This window comes from Centroberyx gerrardi, chromosome 4, assembly GCF_048128805.1.
Source record: "Centroberyx gerrardi isolate f3 chromosome 4, fCenGer3.hap1.cur.20231027, whole genome shotgun sequence".
Lineage (NCBI taxonomy): Eukaryota > Metazoa > Chordata > Actinopteri > Beryciformes > Berycidae > Centroberyx > Centroberyx gerrardi.
The window spans coordinates 15590740-15614511 of record NC_136000.1 but is presented as its reverse complement, the minus strand read 5'-3'; the positions used below and the strand labels follow the sequence as shown (position 1 = coordinate 15614511).

Below are 23772 nucleotides of genomic sequence, written 5' to 3'. Positions count from 1 at the left end.
CTTCCATGACTGAATGAAAGTTATTCATGTAACATATCTGGCTTGGAGCCAGAAGAGTGTAGCCGTTTGATTAACTTCTTGCTTTTCATACAAGATAAATCTCATTAAGAGTTTAGAATTGATTTGATATATAAATTCCCCCAAATGTCACTTGCACCCCTCTGGCTCTCAGTCCTAACATACCATATAATCTCATTTATCCAAACCCTATCTTCTGAAATAACTGGTCAGCAGCAAAGAATTAGATATGCACCAATGGAAAAAAATAAACCCATTCTAGTTTAATATTTACAGCTTAACATTTACATGTATTTTGAGGCTGAAAAAGATTTATTTACATTATTTGTCTTGAGTAAACACTTGAATACAGACCATTATTTTAAGTTATGATGCATTCAGAACATTCCAAAAACATTTATTTTTCCATCAACAGGTTATTTTTAAGATAATGTGAATATACCAAACAATTAGAAGGACACATAAATTATACATGCGATATGAAATATGTATGCACACACTCTGAAATGCAGACTAATTTGCCTTTAGTGGCGTGCCTCATCAAAGCAACTCCAGCAATTATAAACAATAAACAGAGCGTATGCAACCTAGCGTCAGCTGTAAGGTCAGCCGGTTATCACAGCTGTTCTATAAGTCTTGTGGCCTCCCTTCAACACCACTTCTTAAAAAGTGAAAATGAAAATCTTCCAGTGTAATTTAAAGCAAATTAAATTAGAGATTGCAGCCCCTGAGATCTTATTGGTGGATTGCATTCATGGAAACTGCATTATGGGGCAGCGCGATGAAGTCATTAAGGAGCTTACAGACGTTCTGGCAGATTAGGTTTTCCTCTTCTAATCCTACAGATTACCAGCACACAAACCTGCTGACTGAGAGTGCTTCGTTGCGTTGCACAATTTCTTTACATTGATCATTTCTTGTTGCTCCCACACTACTGGACTATGTAGACTAAGACGGACACCAGCAGCAGAGAGACGAGGTCAAAGTGCAACAGAACTGCATAAACTCCGCAGCTGCAGACAGGACAAAGCTCTTCAACTAACTGTAGATGAAGCTAGGATTTAGAGATGCATTTTAAGTTGGATTTAACGAAATACGATGTGGATGCTCTATTTTTGTAAAGATTACATCGTGTCTCTCGTGGATGGAGATGCTTTTTTGTTGTAAACGAACATAGGTGGCAGAACTTGATTCACGACAGAATTACCAACCCACACCTAGGTGCAACACAGGCTGAACAAGGAGGATAATTTCTTTTGGAGGCTACCCCAGATGGTGTCCCTCGCTCCCTGCAGTGAGATGGAGACAAAGCCGTGTTGTGAAGAGCACAAGGAGTTTGTGGTGGAGCCTGTTGAGCTTGAGGTAAGGGAGGCCATTTCTGGGCTTGTTGACAAGGACAGTCCAGCGGAGCTGTCCCATGGGCCTGGACAGGAAGACAAGGACCCTCATGGGAAAGAGGAGAGCGAAACAGAGAGTTATGGAGGAGAGAGTGAAGACGCTACGATGAAGAGTCCCTCCGAACCTTCAAAGGGAGAAAGTAGACAGATACAATGTCAAGATGGGAAGAAACTGAAAAAAACAAACAGCTGGAAGACGGTCCGATTTCAAGACCCATCGGCAGCAGAAGTGGTGTTGGAGAGGGACAGCTCAGGAGAGAGTCTCTTTCCAGAATATTCGATGGAAGAGTGGACTTCCTCTACTTTTGAGGAGTTGTTCATGGCAGAAGATTGGGTGGACATCACAGGTAGGCTTGCGGATATATCAGTACACAGTACATTATAGTACATCACATTTATAGCCATACATTTTGTACCTAAAATGGAGCCATAGTCTTGAACAAACTTTAGTAACTTTCCATTTCATTTACTTGACTTTGACCTTTATGTGAAACTTTGAAGTAAAATCTGACCCCAAAACAAAACCAGGACAAATTTTGTGGCCAAACTATGCAATCAAGATCGGTCACAAGTTGGTTCAGCGGCTGTTTCTGACTGCATGTTTACCAACAACTAGCAGATAAGTCCCCTTCCCCTTACATGACCTTCTCTCCCTTCCTCACCCAGATGACCGGCTCTTGAGGAAGAAGGTGCTGGAGCCTGGGCCCCTGCATGCCCTGCACCCCACCTGGGGCCAGGAGGTCACCATCAAAATGCAAGGTGTCCTGGAGGACCGGACGGTGGTGGAGAAGGACCGCAAGCTCGTCTTTGTTATAGGAGAGGGAGATGTAAACCAGGTGCGAGCTTTGAACCTTTCTGCCTCTTTAACACTGCAGGTTTCTCCAGTGCGGAGCAGTTGTTGTCTTGTCACACTTCATCAGTGACCGATGGAGAGACCGTACGCATAAACAAAATGGCTGTTCTAGCTCGTGACACTTAAGAATTCATCAAGTAATATGTCAGTCAATTAAGGACAGTAAATTACACAATGCTAAGATATGCCTAAATGTATTCACAGTAACTATGTTAAAGGATGCCAGTAAAACAGTGCTGTTTGACACCTGTAGGCCCTGGAGGAGTGCGCTATATCCATGCAGAAAGACGAGATTGCGTTACTGCTGGCAGATTCACAGTATACCTTTGGTCTTCTGGGAAGGTAAGGAATTTGGCAATTATCTTCCAGAGCACCGTGGTATTAGAATACAACATCTCTGACAAATACTAATTATTTACCGGTGTGTTGTTTTTTGTGGTTTACTTCTGTAGCTGTGGGGGCGAGGAGCGTGTTGAAACAGAAACCCAGATTTGGTCAGTTATCGTCCTGATTTGAAAAACGTAAAGTGAAGTCTATGATCACTCTAAAGAAGCCCAGGCCTTTTATACCTGTTGCTGTGGGGGCAGCCTGGCTACCCTCAGTAGCAAGGCTAATGAACCATAAACAGGAGCAGATGGCTTCCTCCTAACACCATTCACAGGCAGCCAGAGGCCAACACCTCCCAACCTATGGGAGGACGCCACTCATATTACAGCCAATGGCTTAGGTTTATAACCCCACACCATTAAACAGCCAGTATAAAAACAGAAGAGGTTCATGTACTACTGATGAAAACCTGTTAAAGTGTTTATCATCTCATGTTTGTTTAGAGATGATTTGAGGATTACTTTTCAGACTGCAACGAACAGCATTTGAATGGAAAAGTCTTGCCTCAAAGATTTAGGTCATAGCAAAAGTGTGTAATATGTCGTAATTTGTTTGCCATTTGGTTGTATTATTTCTTCTAGCAAACAATATTTTGTAAATGTTACTGCTATAGGGATTTTTAGAGATGCGACAATATATTACAAGCATTTTCACAGCAAAATTATCAGTGTTTATTTAATTTTGAGAGTGTAAAAATCATAATATATAAGTCCAAACCCATCATAGTTAATTTAACAATTTTGAGCAGCCGCCCCAGAGCCACATCAGCTCTATGAGTGGACAAACAACTCTCCAATCAACACTTGTCAACTCAAAATAACTATCACTGAAAAACCAACAGTAATTAACACTGGAAATTTTGTCGTCTATTCAGGCCTCCGTGTTGCCAACACAAAGCTTGATATATTCCTAGAATGACAAGTTTTACTGCACTTTTGAGGACAAGTGCTGCCCAATGATATTTCAAGATGTTCAAAGTCAGCTACACTTGACATACCAGTAATGATTGGAATAGCTGTAGGGTGGAGTAATGCACAAAAGCAAAACTTCATGCACCCAGAAATATCATGCAGTGGTACAAGTAGTACAAAGTAATGCTTAATGTATGAGTCAAAGCAGGTTTGCATCAAAGTGAAAGTGCAAGCAACAACTGAATATTGTTTGACAAACAGAGAACACAGTGTGCAACATTTGAAAGCAGCAGAGGCACCAACTGCTCAGCAGAAACAATAGGGTGGTAATCTATTGCTGTATATATGGGGATACATGGAACAAATATAATATCAGTCATTCCAAGTACTAAACCTGGTGAAGCCTTTGAACTATGCTATTCATTTAACCTACACACTCATGGGAGTATTGCAAAACACCATTTTCCTGCTTTACACCCAGGCATGTATGCAATGTCTGAGGCTCCACAAGCCACAGTGTAGTTTGTTTTTTTGCAAGGACCCATGTGATGTGTGTGCCGCACGGTCCTGGCCTCTGTTGCGTGCTGTGTGTGAGGTCCTGTTTGTGTTATGCAGCTCTGTGGAGGTGATGATGGGACATGGGTGGGAGGTGTGTGAGTCTGGTCCTCTGTGTGTAGAGAGAGTCAGAGAAAACGGGGAAGGCAGCAGGAGGTTGGTTAATGATTGTTTTGATGCAGCTGATTAGGGTTGTGTGCTGCGGAGTCAAATTTAGCCTTGCCCCTAAGGTAGACAATCAGAGCATCACGCCAGCGTTTTAAAGACTGCTGACATACTGTGGTTGTTTGTTGCCGCAAATCTGATACTCTCCAAAGTGGCTGAAGCCTAATGTTGCATTTGAAATACATTTGATGATGGATTGGAATGAAAATTGAGAAATGATTTAATTAAACAGCATGTTACAAACTTATGAAATTACAGGGTGGCGTAGTGGTTACAGACCATCCCATAATGGAATGGTCCCAGGTTCAATCCCTGCAAAAACAATGTGTCCTGCTGAAGTGCCCTTGAGCAAGGCACTGAATCCCATCATGAGTCGCTCTAGATAAGCGTGTCAGCGAAACATATACATGTTAAGGTCTGTGACAAACGTATTTGATAAAAAGACTCATTTAGGCAAAAGAGCTGACAAGAGTAACTATCTGAAGCAGAGAGAGATAGTCCTTTCAAAGGAGATTTGACAGTCACAGTGTGTCTGTGCTGTAAAATGACAGACAGACAAGGAGAGAAAATCTCATTAGCCTCTCCCTGTTCTCTGGCGGATACATTGATTGAACTCTGTCAGTCGCCTGTCGCAAACAGCACGGCTAAGAGCACTTCACAGTTATTTGTCAGAACAGTGTGCAAAGCTGGTCAGACAGTCTGATTCAGCACAGCACACTAGAACGGTCTGTGGCATGGTGAGTGGGTGAAGGGTTGGCTGGTGCAGCTGATCCTAACAGACTTCTCAGAGGAGGTATAATTCCTGAATACGGTGAAGACGAATGAAACCCCTGGAAAAGTCTGGAGGAACCACAGTTTACCTGATTGGCTACAACAGGCAGGCTGAGAAAAAATGGTCGGGACTAAATCGACTGTAAGGACCGCTGACGTTTGTCCGGCGAGACGTGGACGCAGCGAGCCTTTGAAAGATGAGATGTGACGGAAGACTCCCTCGCGCTCAGCGTCTTCAGACAAAAGTAGCATGCGTCAAAACCGTTCCCCGCTGAGACATGGTCGGAGACACGGTTTTCCATGGAGGCGCGGACTGAATCCCATCAGTCAACATGTCATTATCAGAGATCAATGGAAACCAACATCTGTGGATCGCTGGACAGGCCCAACTTCAACGGCCATAAAAAACCCCAGGGGCCGGGGTGGGGGTGGGGGGGACGCTGCCCCATCAGCCCTTCACGACCCCAAAGTCAACAACATTAAGTGTCACTGGCAGCTGCTTTACTTGTATCAGAGTAAAAGTGAGCTTGTCAAACTTGAGACCATAGTTAAATGAACCTGCCTGTACTGTGTGCAGGGCATGCATGTGTTTTTTAGCCATATGTGAAATACTACACAACACATTTAAAGACTTCTTCAGTCTAAACTAGTGGGCTGTAAAGTAAGGTAGGGTTACATTGGCCTGCTGTCAACAAACATAAATAGGAGCTTACACTCTGTGCTGGTAGGGAAGGTGTTGCACTGCTAATCATTTTGGCATACTTTTGCTCTTGGCAGAAAAGAGAACCATCTCAGTAGCACATGTTGGAGTGGAGTTAATTAGACCACTGGGACATGTCAAATAGTTAAATTAATAGCTTAATCCAAGTCCAGATGGACAGTGTCAGCCAGTCAATCATTCTGGTGTTGCATCAATGTGTCATGCGGGACTTAGATACTGCTGATGATTAGTATTATACTACAACATACAAATAGATAATCACGCGCTAAACAAATAGCCTTCAATGGAAAAGCAGAGACACTGTGGAGACAGAACAGATGGCTGTCACTGTCGGTTTCTGAGTGGAGAAAAACAAACAAGTTTTACTGAGGGGGGGGAGAGAGGAATCTCTCTCACTCTGACCCCAGGGGAGCTGGGCCTGATGGCTGCTCAAGCCTTGATTACACCAGCCTCTGGTGTAGCACTAGTGGCTGGGTGGAGCAAGAGTGCAGTTTCAGTTAAGTGAAGCTACAGTTCAGCTTCAGTTCATGGGAATGTACTGCTGTTTGAACATTTACCTTGATGATTGATAGTTATTGCATAATTTTCAGCATGTTTGTAACCTGTGCGACTTAGTGTGTTCTTGTGCATTTGCTGAATTTTCTTGTTCTGTCAGACTGACACACTGTCAGCACGCCGGAATAACATGATACTGGACAATGTGTTTACCGAGGACTAATAGATAACGTGCAATGATCAGTGAGACTACTTTCTTGGGAATGTGCTCAAGGGGAATCTCTGTTGACACAAGCGGCTGGCAAGTGTGTAGAAGCCTTTCCCCACAGCCTCTGAGACACACCCATATCCAGCGGGGAATGCAGCTGAAAAAGGTAACAGTGACATTCTCAGAGGAGAAAGGCATGCAAAACAATAGATCCACAGAAGAAATTGGCAACGTGAGAGTGTCAACCTTTAGATGTGATGAATGGGATTATGTCCAATGATGAGTGAGGATACTTGCGGTCATTGCCACCGTAGACGAATGTGACATTGGCAATGACATATGACACATTCTCTCTCTCTCTCTCTCTCTCTCTCTCTCTCTATATATATATATATATATATATATATATATATATATATATATATATATACATACAGTATTTCTCTCTCTCTCTTTCTCTCCCACCTCACAACAAGGATATAGGCCTGGTGGGTGAGTCCTATACTTTCCCTGTGAAAAACACAGTGATGAGAAAATAATTGACTAGTTCTTGTTCTCTAGCACTAAATGAGTGGTGCGACTACTTGCTATTGTTTTGTGTGTGTGTGTGTGTGTGTTTGTTCTTCCTCTTCTTGCATAGTAATCCAGTTCTTATCAACAGTTGTAACATGATGCAGCCTAGAACTTGCAGTTCTGCTTTTCCATTACATGAAATGGGTACACAGTAAATCACCCACCAAATGATTGTGCTTGTGTCTGTACACTTTTATGCACATGACCACTCCTCCCCTGATTCTAGATATGTAAGCATGCAAGCAAGCTGTCCACTCTACTGAGGTAGAGTTTGTCTCTGAACTCAAGATACTGTGACTCACTCCGCAGAGCCAGCTGGGTCAAATGAATAGGCTGACCTTTCAGACACAGCTATGTGGAAAAAATGATGAATCTAAACCATTCCTCTCCAAATAGGTGTCTCCTCTCCATACACAAATAGGGAGGAAAACAATCGCCTTTCAGGCTGTCAGAGGTAATAGAGAAGAATACGAGCCGACACCTGTGTGGAAAACATGTTTCTTTGTTTTACTGTTTGTCATCCATGAAGGATTCCAGCAGCAGTAGTGAGCAAACCTGCAACTGAACTCTTGGCTGCAGGGTCACGTGACTTAAACAAGTTTTAGGGTTTGGGCTCTGTTTGTAGCTTTCCTGGCATAGCTGCAGCAGGCTGACTAGAAACCACACCCAGACCTCACGCTCCAGGAGCACGCCAGCAAGTACAGACAACTGTAACACACTCCAGATAAGATCTGGCCAGCTCTCACTCAGCATGTGCTCTTCTGTTGCTACAACCTCTGCCACACTAGTCGGTAGCTTCAACATGTTGACCTAGAACTAAACAGAAATGTCCGAATGAAATTGGAACAAAACAATGGATTCTTTGTTGTACCTCTGAAAACTGGATGTTAGGTTGTCCTGATGTCACAGCAGTGCTTTGCCACTCACACCAGTGTTTGAACTGTGCATGTGCCTCATCTAATCTCGCTGAATGTTTACCTTTTTCCCCTACTGCTAGCAGGCTTATCTCTCTCATCGGCACAGCCTTGGCTGTAACATGGCACTACCCTCAGACTCTATATCTACTTCTGCTTTTGTGTTTTGGGAAATTCAGTGGTGAGAGGGTATTTACTGGGACAGTAAATCTCCTCCACTGAAATCTCCCTGTGTGCTTTTATTGAATTTTTGGTAGAGAGAATATTTTTAGATCCGATAAGGCTCGGTGGACTAAAGCTGGCTTTGTATTGCGTGGCCACCAGACTAGTTGTCCACACAGCTCCGGCAGATGTCCAGTGTCTCTTTGCAGTTATTTAATGTTCCATCATTTACAATTCCTGCTCCACGTTGTGCAGTGCATTGGCTAATGTGGACTACGTGTAGCTTTGAGGTTCCTTTATACTGACTTTTTTCAGCTTATCAACCTTGTTTGTTCCTTTTGTTGCTTTTGCTTGTTTGTTTGAGTGGAGAGGTCATTTCTGTGTCTCCACAGTATGTCACATGATTTCATCATCCCTGTTACTGTTAGAATAGTTGCTTGCTCCCAATAATACAGACAAAGATTTCCTCTTAAGCTGTTTTACACTATAAATATTATTCTACAAAGAGGATTATCTTTTATCTTGATGGGCTCCAGATCAAAATGGTTGACATCTGGATGCTCTCCTGTACCCCCTACCCCAACCTCACCTCTCACATGTTGTCCCTGGCATCAAAACATGCTGCTTGTGCTGGGACACACAGGGGAGAAAGAGACACTTGCAAATAGTTCACCGATAGCGCTTCTTGTCCATTGTTCCCCTAACCATGCAGTATTGTGTAACCACGACATTGTGATAGAGCATTTTTCAGAGCATGACATGCAAGAGGGGCACACGGGAGAAACACACGTGAGATGGCACTTCAGTTCTAATCTAGCCACCCTACCGGCACCTTTCCTATCTACGCCTCTCTTTTTACATCCTCCACGCCTGCTGTGCACAATACACAGCCAATAAGAGAGGGAGATTACTGGAGCAGGACAAAGAATAGAGGGCCACGCAAGGCTCCAGTTTCAAGTCTGAAGTAATCTAATGTACTCTTATTTACAGCTAGGCAGGTGCCAGGACCACTCTCCTGTATATTGTGGATGGGTTGTGCCTGTCTGGGATATATAATTATTAAAATGTAAGAGCTTTATAACATCCATTATACATTCAGGAGCCATTTGCTAAAGACAAGTTAGTGGAAGCCAATTTATTTGCACAGTCTAAGTATCCAGAAAAGAATTACAACCAATATACAATTTTATGTCCAAAAAGTGTCATATCCGTATATATACTGCTTTAGTGTACATGACAAAACAATTTCTGATTATTTCAAAACCTTCAGCTTGTAACTCTCCTGCATGGCTTTGTATTCATAGCTGTTTCCAATCCTCTCTGTTATTCTCCACGCACAGAAGCTGTTTCTGGGTTACTTTCACTTTTGGGGCCACCCTGTCCCACTGTGGCTCACAGAGGTCACTTCTTATTCTGCTCTTAGAGTTTTTGAGACTTTTCAGCCTACAGAAGAATGCACTTTCTCATAGTCTGAGCTCAGACAGACTGTCTAGTGATAACAGACACATAGTTGCTGGGCAACTCATGAACACACCTCCTCTATATGCATTTTGCTCATTTGTAACTCCAGGAGAATGGAAGCAGATGGGGTAGTGGTGGGGAGAGCTGTTATAGGCAATGAGAGCAGCACACACACACATACTGCATTCGTGTACACGTACTTATATAGTATACACACAGGCACTTGCTGTATACACACACATACAACTCTAGTTCTGGTCTGTATCTACAAGTTAACATGCTAAATGTATCACATACTACTGGTAGAGTTGGAGACAATGATGTGTCCATACAATATAGATAGGAAAATGGCTTGTGAGCTATTTGTCTGTATAGCAGTGTGGTGCTGCAGAGAGGTGTGAGGTGACGGCTGCTGCCTGGGAGCCGGGAGGCAGGAGAGTCGTGGCAGAGTGGCTAGTGACGTGGGGGGGTGGGGTGGGGGGAGGGGTGTGTGTGTGTGTGTGTGTGGGGGGGGGTGTCTCCGTCAGTGGGGACGTGGACTGTGACTCATCTCAGTGAGACGTCAGTGCTTCGTCATCAGTTGTCTGCAGCAGTCCATCACAGGCAGGCACATACACACACACACACACACACACACACACACACACACACACACACATGCATGCAGGCAGACACTCATTCACTCATACATACATACACATACACACACACACACACACGCAATAGAGTTTCAAAATATTCCACTCAAAACGAAAGACTGCAATGCCTCAAAGGCAGATCACAAAATCAAAAAAACATGAGATGTATTTGAGCTTTAGGGATTAACTAAGTAGATCTCATTTCAAATCATACACTTGTTTGATAACCCTGATGGTATTAGCTGCATTGCTGTTATGTTTCATATTGTTATTTCAGATGGCGAAGGACATCATAAGTGAGCTCATATATTGCAAAAGACCTTTCCGCAACAGGACATCAGGTTCCCATTGTTTCCTATCATCAGTAAAACAGCCGCACATTCCACGTCAGCAGGCTAACTGCCTGTGGCGACTTCTGAAGCTATCTCTGATGAGAGTGACCCTGTGCCATTGCCACTGGCTGTGGTCAAGTAAAGTCAAGCCTTTCCTCCTAAGAAATGTGGCTGCATGACTAATGAGTGGTGCTCCAGGTCTCATACCTCCTCATGAGCATCAGAGAGAGAGACTGTGAAGGAGCGTGCTAATGGCCCTGCTACATTTGGTACATTCAGCCCCCAGATGCAGGCTGGTCTGCCATGACAACCTGACTAATTAGGCAGGAGGTGAGTGTGCTGCTATTGATTCACAGTCTGGAGAAGGAGTTAGAACTTGCTGCTTAAAGTAGGCTGGCACTTCATCGGTTAGATTACAACACACACTGAGTAAATCCTATTTTTCTCGAACAATCAAATGACAGGAGAATGAGGATGAGTGATAGTGACAAGAGAATGAGAATGTGTCATTCTGCAAGTGCAAATGATACATTTGCACAGCTTTAAAACTGAGTCTTCGTATAATGTCAACTAAAGACATGAAGGCAAGGTGCAGCAGTTCAGGTCCACATTAGCAACAAGTGATGCTTTTAAGATAGCTCTCGGTTATTAATCAGTCAGAGATACTGCAGAGCGTGTGATAACTGGTGACCGTTTGTTGTACGCCCAATTTGCAAAATGATATTCCAGAAATGGTGACATTTTCTCTGTGGCACTTATCTACTTTCAGCACATGCATCTGTGACAGCTTGGATTTTGAAAGGAAATTAATTTTTGATCAATATCTATTTTTATGACATTTATTCTCCTCCCAGAATGTCATACATAAAGCACTGAGCAGCTTGTGGTCGCAAACATTATAATGTCCACAAATCTATAACCATAAAGTGTTCAAGCGAGGCACACAGCAACCTTTTTGAATGATGATTCATTTCCTTCATTACTTTAATGTCTGACTGATCATTTTTGCCCATTTCCCTCTTTCTGAGAAGAAAGAAATCATTGATCTGAATGCAAATTAAGTTGCTCATCTAAATAGAAAACATAAAATACTCTCACAAGATTCAGGGATTCGATATATCCTCTGTATATGTATGTGAACTATAACAGTAATGGAAGGGAAAGACTTTCATCTTTCAAAGAGCCTGGCTTAGAATTCATTGTAACTTAGAGAGCTTTGAAGTTCAAAAGTGAAATCCAAAACTGGCCGGGATTCAGTTTGTATGATCGGTAGACATAACGTCTGTGCAAAGAAAGAACTGAGCTGTCATTGTTGTTTAACTATAGTTTCACCATTTCCCGCACAAAGGAATCTACTGAAACAAAACCTCAATCCCTGGGGCTGAATGAGAAATTGCCACTTGACTGCAGCATGCGGACCTCAGAGACCTCCGCTTGTTAAGACTGATTGATTATGGGTTCAGAGTCAATCCTGGGATAAGATACCTTCTGCAAACAACAGTGTGGCTGACGTTGATGACTGCCTCTGATAATATATTTCTATATTAGACAGATTGCTCTCATCCCCACTTTTCCTTAACACATAATTAAACCTTTGAACTTCCTCTAATGGTTTCTTGTTGAGGAATCGCTGACCTAGAGATGCTGCCACATAATCTGATCAGGGCCCATATGTGTCAGATATTTCAGTCTTTTGCTGAAGGTAGAATCTGAAACTCGTGGTTATATTACATTGTCATGTGACCAGTGATCTTAGATAAATGAATGTTCCTTTTCTTTCTAGCTGGATACCCATGCGCACCCCAAAATATGGTCCAGAGTAAAGCATTCGTTTTAACAGCTTTTTTTTTTTTTTTTTTTAACAGCATTCACTACAGGGAGTCACAGTATGGAGAAATCAAGGAGAAACATTCACAAGCTGATACACCACACTGACTTTTAGTTGAAACAGTAGCAAAGTATTAAAGCTAATAATGTTTAATAACATGATTCTGCTTTATTCACAGCCTTAGATGAGCCTCATGTCTCAAAATAGTACCATTTAGTCAAGGTATTGGTCCTTGTCCTACCTACTATAAACAACTCTATACTGTATTCTCTATACTCTGCTCTCTACTGGCATAATTTAATTGTTTATCCAAATGATCCTCACTTGTCCCACTTAAACGGCCAGGCAGCTATACATCCCTGTCATTAAAAAGCTACTACATGCCCTGCAGATAGCCCCAAGGCTGAGATTGGATTCATTTTAACAGGCTAAGGAAGTCTGTTCTAGATTATATGGGGGCTTTTGAGGAGCTCAATGGCCAGGATGTAGGCAGTAGCTACCCCTGATCCCTGCTAGCCCTCCCGTCACAGTTTCATTGGCTCATCGCTGGAGGAGGAAATGAAAACAAATAGCACAGGAAAACACACGCCGAGGCAGTAGCACAGTACACAGTGCAGCTGAAAGGCCTAACGCTGTTAGTTCCTAGATCTCAGGCAGTAGCAGGGGGCTGTTTTGCAGCAAATTAACTAGTATGGCAGGAGGGGAGGAAAAACAGCTGTGACGTTTCACCAATGCCAGGATTAAAGCTAAGCTCCTTTGCGTGGTTGTGTTGGTGCTGTGTCCATCCAGAAGTCTAGCAAAACAGAAACAAGATCACACTGAACTGCAACAGCAATTGATCTGTTTTCACCATAATAAAAAATGAACAACATTGCAAATCCTCTTCCATTTGGTATTAGCGTACATCAAATTTATCTTAATTGTATTAGTGTACTATGTGAGGTTATCACCATAGCAACCACTATGAGGCACACTGCTGGCCTTTCCATCATTTAAAATGGAGAGTATGACGTCAAACTGACCGCTGTTTTCCCCCCTCTGAGGTAGTTTTTCCTCTCGTTCAGACCGGTGAGGTGTGTGACAGATAACGCAGTGAGTCAGCTGCCGTACGTATCATAACTGTTCATGAGGAAGTTTGCTTTGCTAAAGTGCATGACTCAGATTCATCAGTAATGGATGCACACTGCCCATGACACAAGAGAGGGAGAGAAGGCAATCTTTCCTATGTTAGGTGAGGACCATCCATACAGACACAAGAGCACAGAGGAATGGAAACATTCTTCTTTCAATCTGGTCTGTGTAGACTCACAATATATGACATAGAACCATGAAGAATGAGATCATATTCTTATTAATATATTATTGATTTATTTGAATTTCAATATAAAAAATACTAAGATGCTAATTTGGCCATTGGTAAAAGATATAAAATAAATGTCACCAAGACAAGCAAATCTAGATAAACGGTTTGGTGGTTTTATATTAGGTTTAGGAGTATATTGTGATAAAATAAAAACCAAATAACTGATCACAGTAGCAGGTAGGCAAGATAGGTCGACCTCATAAGGCATTTAGCTGTACAGATGAACCTATAAATCAAACAGATTAGATACAGTAGAGGGGGATATCTCCTTTCACAATAAAGCACTTTATTAAGACACTTTATTTTCCTTTCAAAAATATATTTTCAGTATATTGAAAATTCATGTATAGACGTATTTTGCTTACAATCCATTGTTGCCACCATATATTACAACTTGTTTTGATACGTTCACTGAAATATTTGTAATTTATAACAAGACACTTTTCAATATATTGTTGGCCATCATTTCCTTGGTAACCTGCAGTAAACCTTACTCTAAATAGATCTGTATGGATCTGCCAGGACCCCTAAACCTGTCTGTGTCTGTCACTGCTGTCAGACGCGCTGCCTCAGCTAATGCTCGTCTCATCTGTAACCCAGCTCAGTCCTCTTCCCCCAGGCTCTGTCCCACTCCTGGACCCAGACCCATAGTCCGAAAATCTAACTGTGCAGCTCACTGAATGTCTCTTCTCCCTGACCTTTACTCTGTTTAGGGTCAGATGGCGACTAGCAGGGTCATTTCTTCTCTGCAACATGATTTGAAACTAAGAAAAGAGATATCATGTGTATCCTGGCCTTATTTTCTGGCTTGTTTATAGCATAGCTTATACATTTCCCTATTTTTTTTTAAACACTGTCCTACAACAAAAACTCTGTGATACTCAGATAAAAAAAGGCTGTGATACACAGAACATCTAACTAGGTTATAGATACATTCATGATTATTATCATTTGACAGAATAGGGACTATTAACATAAATTCCCATTGCCTAATAATACTCACAAAATAACTCAAGTAACTCAAAATTATCACAGTCTAATAACAAAATATGATCATTTTTAATATGTGTATGTGTCTCTGACTGTATGTTAGAGATGAACAGAGAGAACGAGAAACAGAAACAGAGAGAGGCTGATAGGAACAGAAACACAGAGAGAGAGAGAGAGAGAGGCTGATAGGAACAGAAACAGAGAGAGAGAGAGAGAGAGAGAGAGAGAGAAGCCAGCACTGCAGCCTAGTTTTAGGACATGAACCTGGGCTAAGGTTGCAGGTTCAGGTTTCATTGGGATGCCGTGGTAGCAGATGAGTTTATCCCACTGACCAGCCTGTGTTTCCTGTCTGCACTAATAAGACCCTGGGGGCTCATTGGCTGAGCTCAGCGCAGCAGCGTTCTGGTGTGGCGCTAATCACTAGTGACCTGCTTGACACCATAAACCTTATAGATCTGTCAACGTGCCGTGTTCTCAAATTACACTCGACAGCTCGCCAGAAATGCCTGTTTCGTTTAGAGCTCATGACAATTATGGATCCCCAACTGTCAGCTATGCACATTATACCTCCGTGTCTTTTATGGACATAATTACAAAGGCTAAGTTCGGCATTCCTGCTTAGCGGCTGCAGTAGCGTGCCGAGCATATTGCAGGTAAAACCTTTGGCTGCTGAGCTTAATGACATTATGCTTCAAAGGTCACCTGTTGAATCCTGCAAGAGGATGATTGCTTTCTTTTCTGAGAAATCACTTTGAAACAGCCGTGGTTTAAGCCTTGGCCAAGTTGTATGCAGTGTGTGTGTGTGTTTGTGTGTGTGTGTGTGTGTTAATGTTTGTGACTTCCGTTACCATTGTTGGACAACACATCAATGAATTTGGATTCATTAAGTTTTGATGTGGTACATCTGATTAGAGCAGTCAGCTCTGAGGCAGCTCTACCTGTATTGATTAATAAGAAATGACTCATCACATCTCCTCTAATGTGTCCCTATCTGTGTGACTCATGCCTCGCAAAGTGGAAGTGTTCCATCTGCCTATCCAGAGTGCATGAAAAAAATCAATTTCTAATGACATGATGGGTAAGGGGTTCTGCTTTTCAATTATTTACAAAGCAAACACTATTAAACTCGCCATTCTGACATCCATTTGGGCGTATTAAATACTGTGACCTGATATGACCTATTTCCTTCCGAATGTGAGCTTCAGTAAACAGTGTCGCTTTAAGGACACATAAATCTATCAAACCTAATCCCTCAGTGGTAGGCAACTTTCTCTATTGATGTTGTTCCTTTCTTTTATAGACACATAATTGATGGCAGCTTCATATTTTTTTGTGCTGCACCTTTCATTGCCGACTGAAAAGAAAACAGTTCTTTGGACCATATGTAAACTAGAACAAAGATCTGTAAAGATGTATTAATGAAGTCTCTGATACGCCCTTGACTGAGACTTTGTTTATAGATTGTTCTGTGTTTATCCTGAAATACGTTCAATGAAAAGGAAACAGTATTTGGGACATTGTGAACTGTGCAATATCAAAATATGAGAGAGTGACTCCAAGCTAGGTTTAGTGACATGAAATGCAAGTTTCTCATTACATAACGTTGGTTCTAATGAAGAAATTGAGTTCAGAAGAAGCTTGTTTTAAGGTGAGGCCATCAAGACGAATGCGCTGAAATTTCCCATATTCACTTTTTTCTCAGCAACTTAACTGATATAATATAACACTCACACCTGATTTGTTCAGGTGTGAGTGACAGGATCCTTATTCAGGGAAGTGGATCCAGTGCAATCCCTTTAGCCACAGTGAGCTGCTAAGTCTGTAACCAGCTGCTAGCAGAGCAGTATAGGCAGGACACTGTATGTATTGTTATTAAATGCTGCACACTGTTACATAACATGCAGCCTTCGGAATATTGTGAAATAGCCAGATAAGAGTAGAGAAAAATATGCGAGGATAACAAATCACTACGGTGTGTACAAGCTTGCATACAGTATATATACAGTATATAGAATGAAGCATGAATCCAAGCAGAACCCAAGCAAAATGTATGACATGCGGGACAGAGGGATCACTCTCTGATGGTCAGAAGGCCCTTTTTTAGAAAGACTCTAATGTTACCCGGTGCAACCCAAGCCGTGTATGTTCTTTATAAATGAATGAACAGTCTTCTTCACTGTACTTACACTTGCCTGTTACGCAGCGAGGGTAACTAAGTCTCTGATCCACATGAGCTGCCATAGTATGCAAAAACAAGAACACAGAATTAAAAGCGACTGGCTTCTAAAACAGAGCGTCCTGCGTCTACTTATTCATGGCCTAGAACGATAACATCTCTGAATGCTGTTACTTCCTCCAGTCCTAAGCGCAGGGATCCAGCTCAAGTTTCCAAGGCCTTAGCTCAGCTGCTGGTTTCACACTCTTGTGCATCCTGTAACAGTGGGTGTAGTCTTGAGGGAGGAGAGGTGAAAGGGTAATCCGATCCCACCTGCTGACACAGCCTCCCAGTAACTGGGGATACACTAATTCTGTTAGACAGACATAAATTGTGTCATTGACACAACCCGTTTGAATAATTCATGATCTGACACAACTCCCAGTACTATCACCTTGCACCAAGCCATCACTGGGTGGGGTATGGGGGAGCTGAAATGGCAGCTTTACTTACCTCTATATGACTGGCTCTCAGATCTATACTTTGAGCTCATTAAACTGACAGGATCCTCTTTGAAGTTGAGGGGATTCAATTTATTTTGGATTATGTGCTTTTAGGACTAAGGTTTAACATAGTTTGAAACACGTATTGCCCTCACCAACATTGTCCGTCCTTGCATCATTTAACACAGTATTCTTGTAATTTTTGTACCTTGTCTCATCGTAGGCTACTTAAATATGTGATTTTCCAAATATAATCAAGCTAGGATCACATTCTTTTTCTCTCTGTCTCTCTCTCTCTCTCTCACACACACACACACACACTCACTCTCTCTCTCAGACACACACACACACACACACGCACACACACACTCACACACACACACACACACACCTTTGGAATCAGAGCCGTCACAGAGTAACTGATAATGGCCCATTGTGTGCTATGTGGTCACAGGAGCCAGATGATTGAAAACCAAATTAACTTTCCTTCTGAGTGACTCTTGAGTAAGTTGAAGCCGTCGACGGCTCACAGCTACACCAGTTTCAATTTCTTGCCTGCTTAAATAAATTGGAATAACCCACAAACCCTAAAAACTAACATTACAAAACATTAATACAATATATTTTTTTTAATTTATAGAGAAAGCAGCTGTCATAACTCTTGTGAATGAACACAAATGTATCACAGTAAAATACGCCACCAAACTTGGCACTACTGGACTGACATACTGTACATGCTGTCTCAATCAGATGCACAATATGGCCGCCATTAATGCATGAACCTGAGAAAGGGCATATGACTGTTTCCCATTCAAATTTGGAAGTCACAAATGTCCAACTGGTGTGTTAATTACAACCTTTGTGCGTTCCAGTGGTCCAGCTCAGAAAAAACTGCGAGATTTAGCTGATGTTATGTCAGTGATATTTGGCAATGTTAGCTAGCTAGAACGTTAGCGAATGTAAGGGCTCAAATTTATAACCATTTACCACACTGGTAATTTTAATAAGTTTAATGTCATGCAATGCTGAAAATGGAACTTAAGTGTGGTTCGAGGATTATAAACATGTTAAAGTAATGCTAACAGTGTGTACCGCCATGTTGACGTGACATCATTGTTTTTCTAAGTAGGAAATTTTAATTTCCGACTTTCCGACATGTCTTGAACGGAGAATATGACCATGTCACCACCATGTCATGTCAGCATTTTTTTTTATTTTTTTTTAAATCATTCAATTGGAGGTTCCATCAAACTTTATTCCATCTGGTATAAATGCTTAAAGGCCAAATATAAATCTAAAGTCAGGTTTTGATTGGTGCAAGTGGACATGACATATCAGATATCAGTGCATATACAGAAACCCAATATGAGTTTGGACTACTTGATATACAGTAGCTGTCAGCCCCAACACTGTATTTTGAACATGAATATCAAATTTCATGCATGAGTTACAAGGCTTAGGCATTTGTGGGCATGCAGGATGCTGCAGTTATCTGACTGGCTTGTTTTTGCATTTCTTCAAACTCACAGTTAGTATCACTCGTTTCCAATTAATTTATTTAAGCAATCTAAAACAGGTAAGAGTGTGCTCTGGATGAATTTAAAAGGTCTAGCAGTACACCTGTCCCCTGTGATGCCCTGTGTTATGACTAAAATGCTAATATGGAAAGGTAATTCTTGGCTGTTTTCCTCATTGCCCTATGTGTGTGCGTGTGTGTTTTGTTTGTGTGTTTGTGTGTGTATGTACTTGCGTGTTTGGCAGGGAGCCAGATATTCCAGCCTGGGCACCTTTACTCTACCAACTCCAGCTCCTGAACATCAGAGAGAAACCAGATGCTCTGACTCTGCCCATAGCCGACCGCATCCGCATTGCCAACCAGAAACGAGAGCGAGGAAACTTCCATTTCCAGAGGGAGGAGTTCAGCATGGCTGCAAGAGCCTACTCCATGGCCCTGGATGTGCTGACCACACGCAGCAGAGGTAACTCATCGTCAGAATCTGAATTTATTCATCAGGAGCATTTTCATATACCAGGAATTTGTCATGGTAGTTGTTGTGTGGCCATTACCTTCTCAGAAAAATACTTCAAATGAAAATGGATGGACACACGCACACACACACACACACACACACACACACACACACACACACACACACACACACAAAACATAAACACTGTTTGTCTCATTCATTCCCTCCCTCTGTCTCTCATTCTCACCCACACACACCTCAGACACATTTCCACATTTTCAGCTCAGAATGACATAACAGATCTGTGCTCTCCGTTAGTCTATCACCGCACTAATCATGCTATCATGATGCAGAGCCACATCTATCTGAGGTGAGTGCCACCATAAATATTTTTGCTTAATTCTTTGGATAATCAAAGCTAATCGACTTTCATATTATTTCCACCTCCTTAATCACTTTAATCTTTGAAGAGGCAGGGTGGACCCAAGAGGGAAATTTGACTGAACAAGTCAGTGAAGAGAAGAGCATGGACTGCTTCATAATGTATCAATGATGATGGACCAATGGCTGAATTCACTGTGGCACTGAAGAGAGAGAGCGTTATATCAGGGCGTCAACATCATATATTTAGTGGATCTGACAGACCCAGAAAAAGTATTCAGCAAAGACGGCAGCATGTGAATCCTGCATTGTAGGCCTGTAGGATTTATTTTAGACATACAATACATATTATTACTTCTTCTACCCTCTGGAGACCATAATACACTCTGTTGAAGTAACCATAAATCATGCGTGACACAACATTTTAGACAGAAATGATCACACACCTTAAGGTTTTTGCTAGGTTTTCACAGGTAACTGCCAAAATGATAGGAAACACTTGAATGAATGCGAGATGTGAAGTATAATGAAACCAGGTACTTTGACACAGGTGTGCTCCCTAAGATACTTAAGCAGTTATCACCCCATCATGCCTAGGGGTCACGTATAAAAATGACTCTGTACTCCCAGTTGCCTATTACTTTGGTTACCATGGTTTGGAGAAGAGACCTCAGAGACTTTGACAGAGGCATGACTCATGACTCGATGATATAATATACAGTTGAATAGAAGATGCCCTCTCTCATAAAGACATCCGAAGGGACGTCCTCCTTGGAGGCGTTACAGTCTTCTATTATATCCCACAAGGTCTTGAATAACGACTGTTCTCCATTCTAACATCGATATGCAAACAACAATCCCTCACTAATCTTTAACTAGCAGCTCTCGCTTTAGGTGCTGACTGTAACGTACACTGCCGCAGTCAGAGGAACATCAAATTCAACGCTTCTGTAATAGAAGAACAAGAAAACGAGCACACGCTGTCGTCATCGCTGCCCTAGAGTACATCAAATACCCAGGCAATCCTCTTTTCTGTCTATAATATGCCCGTGTCACCAATAGAGAGGCTGAAGTTCACACAAACAAAAAAAAAACATATCCGTGACAAAGACGCTGGTGTGAGAGGCTGTGTGGCCCTGTTCCCTCCTAGATGGTGACAATGATGCGGCGGTGGTGGAGGAGGAGGAGGAGGTGCAGGACTACCGGGTGAAGTGTCTGAACAACCTGGCCGCCGCTCAGCTGAAAATGGAACAGTATGACGAGGCGCTGCACACCAGCCGGGATGTTCTGTTCCTGGAGCCAAACAATGTCAAGGCCCTGTTCAGGACGGGAAAGGTGAGGGCGCGTCACGTGGCGGCACTGTTGTGACTCCACAATACCATCAAATCTGATCCGTAGTGTCCAATAAATGATTATTTCTGGGACAGTTTCTGGAAACCCCCTTTGAGAACAAAAGGAACTTGTTTAGTAGATTTAATCATGTTTGAGGGCGGAAAAAAGCCGCTACATTATTGCTATCTTGTTCTCTTCGTGTTATGATTTATGGGTCTTCCAACACAGCTCATACTGTAGGTTTTGCAATCTGTTTTTCAGCTCCTGTCAGACAAGGGTGAGTATAAAGAGGCAATGGAGATACTAAAAAAGGCCTTGAAACTGGAGCCTGCAACCAAGGTGAGACTATGTGGGTGAGCATGTCTGTCTCCTCACCACTTCTCTGCCAAATCTGCCTGTGAATCCCATCCACACACACAACACAGGTCACTCTAAAATAGATAAAGCTACTGTATCTCCCAATCAATCCAAATTAATGGCGAGTGTTTTCATTCCAGTGTTCTCACACATTGTCCTATAGGGTTAAAAGTCCTGTCAAAATTTCAATTTCAAAATTCAAAAAAGACTCTCAGGCATGGATTTGTGTCATATTTCATTCAATATACTGATTTATTTGCATTACATGGAAAAAAAACAAACTTAATAGAAAATTTTTGGTAGAATATTCTTACATGGACACAACCTCCCTTCCAAGAAAAAGAAAACATGAATAAACGTAAATACTGACCAGAACCTTGTGCTCAAAATATAAGTTTAGAGAAGTGAAATGAGACACACACACACATTCACGCACATTAACCCTAGAAACTGGAGATGCCTATGATCCCAGTGCATTACTGTGGCTCCTTTCAGGGCCTGTTCTGTCTTGCTCTTGTGGATAGTGTAGTCTGCCAGATCCTCCAACTGCTCAGAGCCGAAACCCTGTGCTGAGATAATGCAGACATTAACTAAATATTGTCACACTCGATAGAATGGCTTGCTTAGGCTTTATGAAGTGAGCGAAGAGGACTATGGGTAAGAAATAGACTGAATCATCATGACCATCTACAGTATATACTCTACAGTGTGTAATTAAGAGAGCTATTCAGAATGGTTCATCGTATCCAAAACTAACATCACTAATCTCAGTTTATGACCATCACATGTTCTTCACTGGAAACCTGATTAAATCCACTGCTGGCTGGATTTTGAATTCGTACAGTATAACAAACTGTGCAGCGTTTTCCCTGTTATCCTCAATGAGGAACACTTGGCACGACATCAGCTGTTTTCAACACACTCTGTTGCCTGTGTTACACTTGACCTGACCTATAGAGCACCGTGCCACAGCCATGAGTATGTCTAGTCTAGTCTAGACAAAACTAAAATATCTGCTGCCGTCGTAATTACACCCTTGCCTCAATGGTGGATAAAATACTTTGGAGGAACCTGATTTAGCTGCGCTGTGAGAAAGGTTTGCACTGCGGTATGTAGCTGATGACAGAAAAACACAACACAGTTGTAATAATGAACTACAAACAGGAAATGCCTTAAATGATACTGATGCATGTCACGGAAATTACAACCTCTGATGAAGAATCTTATTGAAAGCCAACAAAATGTGATGCTAAGCCGTTTGCATGGAATTTTGAGCATAAAATTGAACTTGTGTAAAGTAATTAAAGGAAAATGTATGTTAAATGTTTAAATGTTTGTAACTATTTTTATCAAAACATTGGCCATCAACCATTTTGGACTACTTTGTAGGGTTTATATTTTAGACATCTACTGTCACCTGCTGGACAACTTCAGTACTACATTTTGTTGAGAAGGTCCTTTTATTCCTTTCCACCATCTTTTGACAAGAGTGATTCTTGTTTTGATTGTCACGTGTCTTCTTCCTTTTCCTCAGGCAATCCATGTTGAGTTATCTAAACTCGTCCAAAGGCAGTCAGGAGGCAACGATACCCAGAAATGGAAAGCTAAACCCGCTGAGGTGTTTGGAGAAAATATTGCACCGTTTCTGATTCCCTCTAAAAAGAAGCCATCTGTAAGCCATAATACAATTGTCCCTGAGTAAAATGTCAATGCCTTTTATTCAGATTCAAAACAAACAAAACAAAACAAAAAAAAACTGGCTACATTTTGACCATGTCATTTGGTGTTTTAGGGAATTTCCTGGAAGTTCCTACTTGGCGCTCTGGTGGTGGCCTTGGGCAGCTTAGTAACATCAGTCATTCTGACTGCGAGAAACTGACATCTTCTGCAGAAAGCACTGGGAAAACCATCATCATTATCATCATCTGCAGAAGCTAAATATCCTCTCCGGTCCACTTCATGAATTCAGTTCAAAAGAATTGTCTGTTCTGCTGTGAAGATATGAGATGAGGTTTGCACTGAAAAATGGCCAAAGGCTGCTGATGGTGAAGTTGTATTTGTGTATGTTAACAGGGTAGAATAATGACGCTTCACTGAAAGGTTCTATTTATCAAATTGTTATCAGAAAAATGAAGATAGTACAGCATTGTATGCATTCACAATACAATAAGAGATTAACGCTGACCCATGAGAAAGAGGTTTGACACGGTCATCTGTCCAGTAAAGTCTATTTTTGGGGTCTATTAGGGAGTTTTATTTGTGAAAGGGATTACATTTGTTTTTGTCATTAAAAAACATAAAAATAAATTTAAAAAAAAGAGTCCTGGAATAT

General features: G+C 41.8%; 1 protein-coding gene across 1 annotated transcript; it reads left to right on the top strand.

Moving 5' to 3' along the window:
- Positions 1-1207: 1207 nt before the first annotated feature.
- Positions 1208-23743, top strand: fkbp16 (FKBP prolyl isomerase 16). The gene is made up of 8 exons (XM_071921285.2): positions 1208-1762; positions 2082-2251; positions 2522-2610; positions 19162-19379; positions 20902-21086; positions 21345-21422; positions 22975-23112; positions 23233-23743. Exons 1-8 carry the CDS (start codon positions 1291-1293, stop codon positions 23317-23319), a joined length of 1437 nt encoding a protein of 478 aa, XP_071777386.2. The 5' UTR covers positions 1208-1290; the 3' UTR covers positions 23320-23743.
- The last annotated feature ends 29 nt before the right edge of the window (positions 23744-23772 follow it).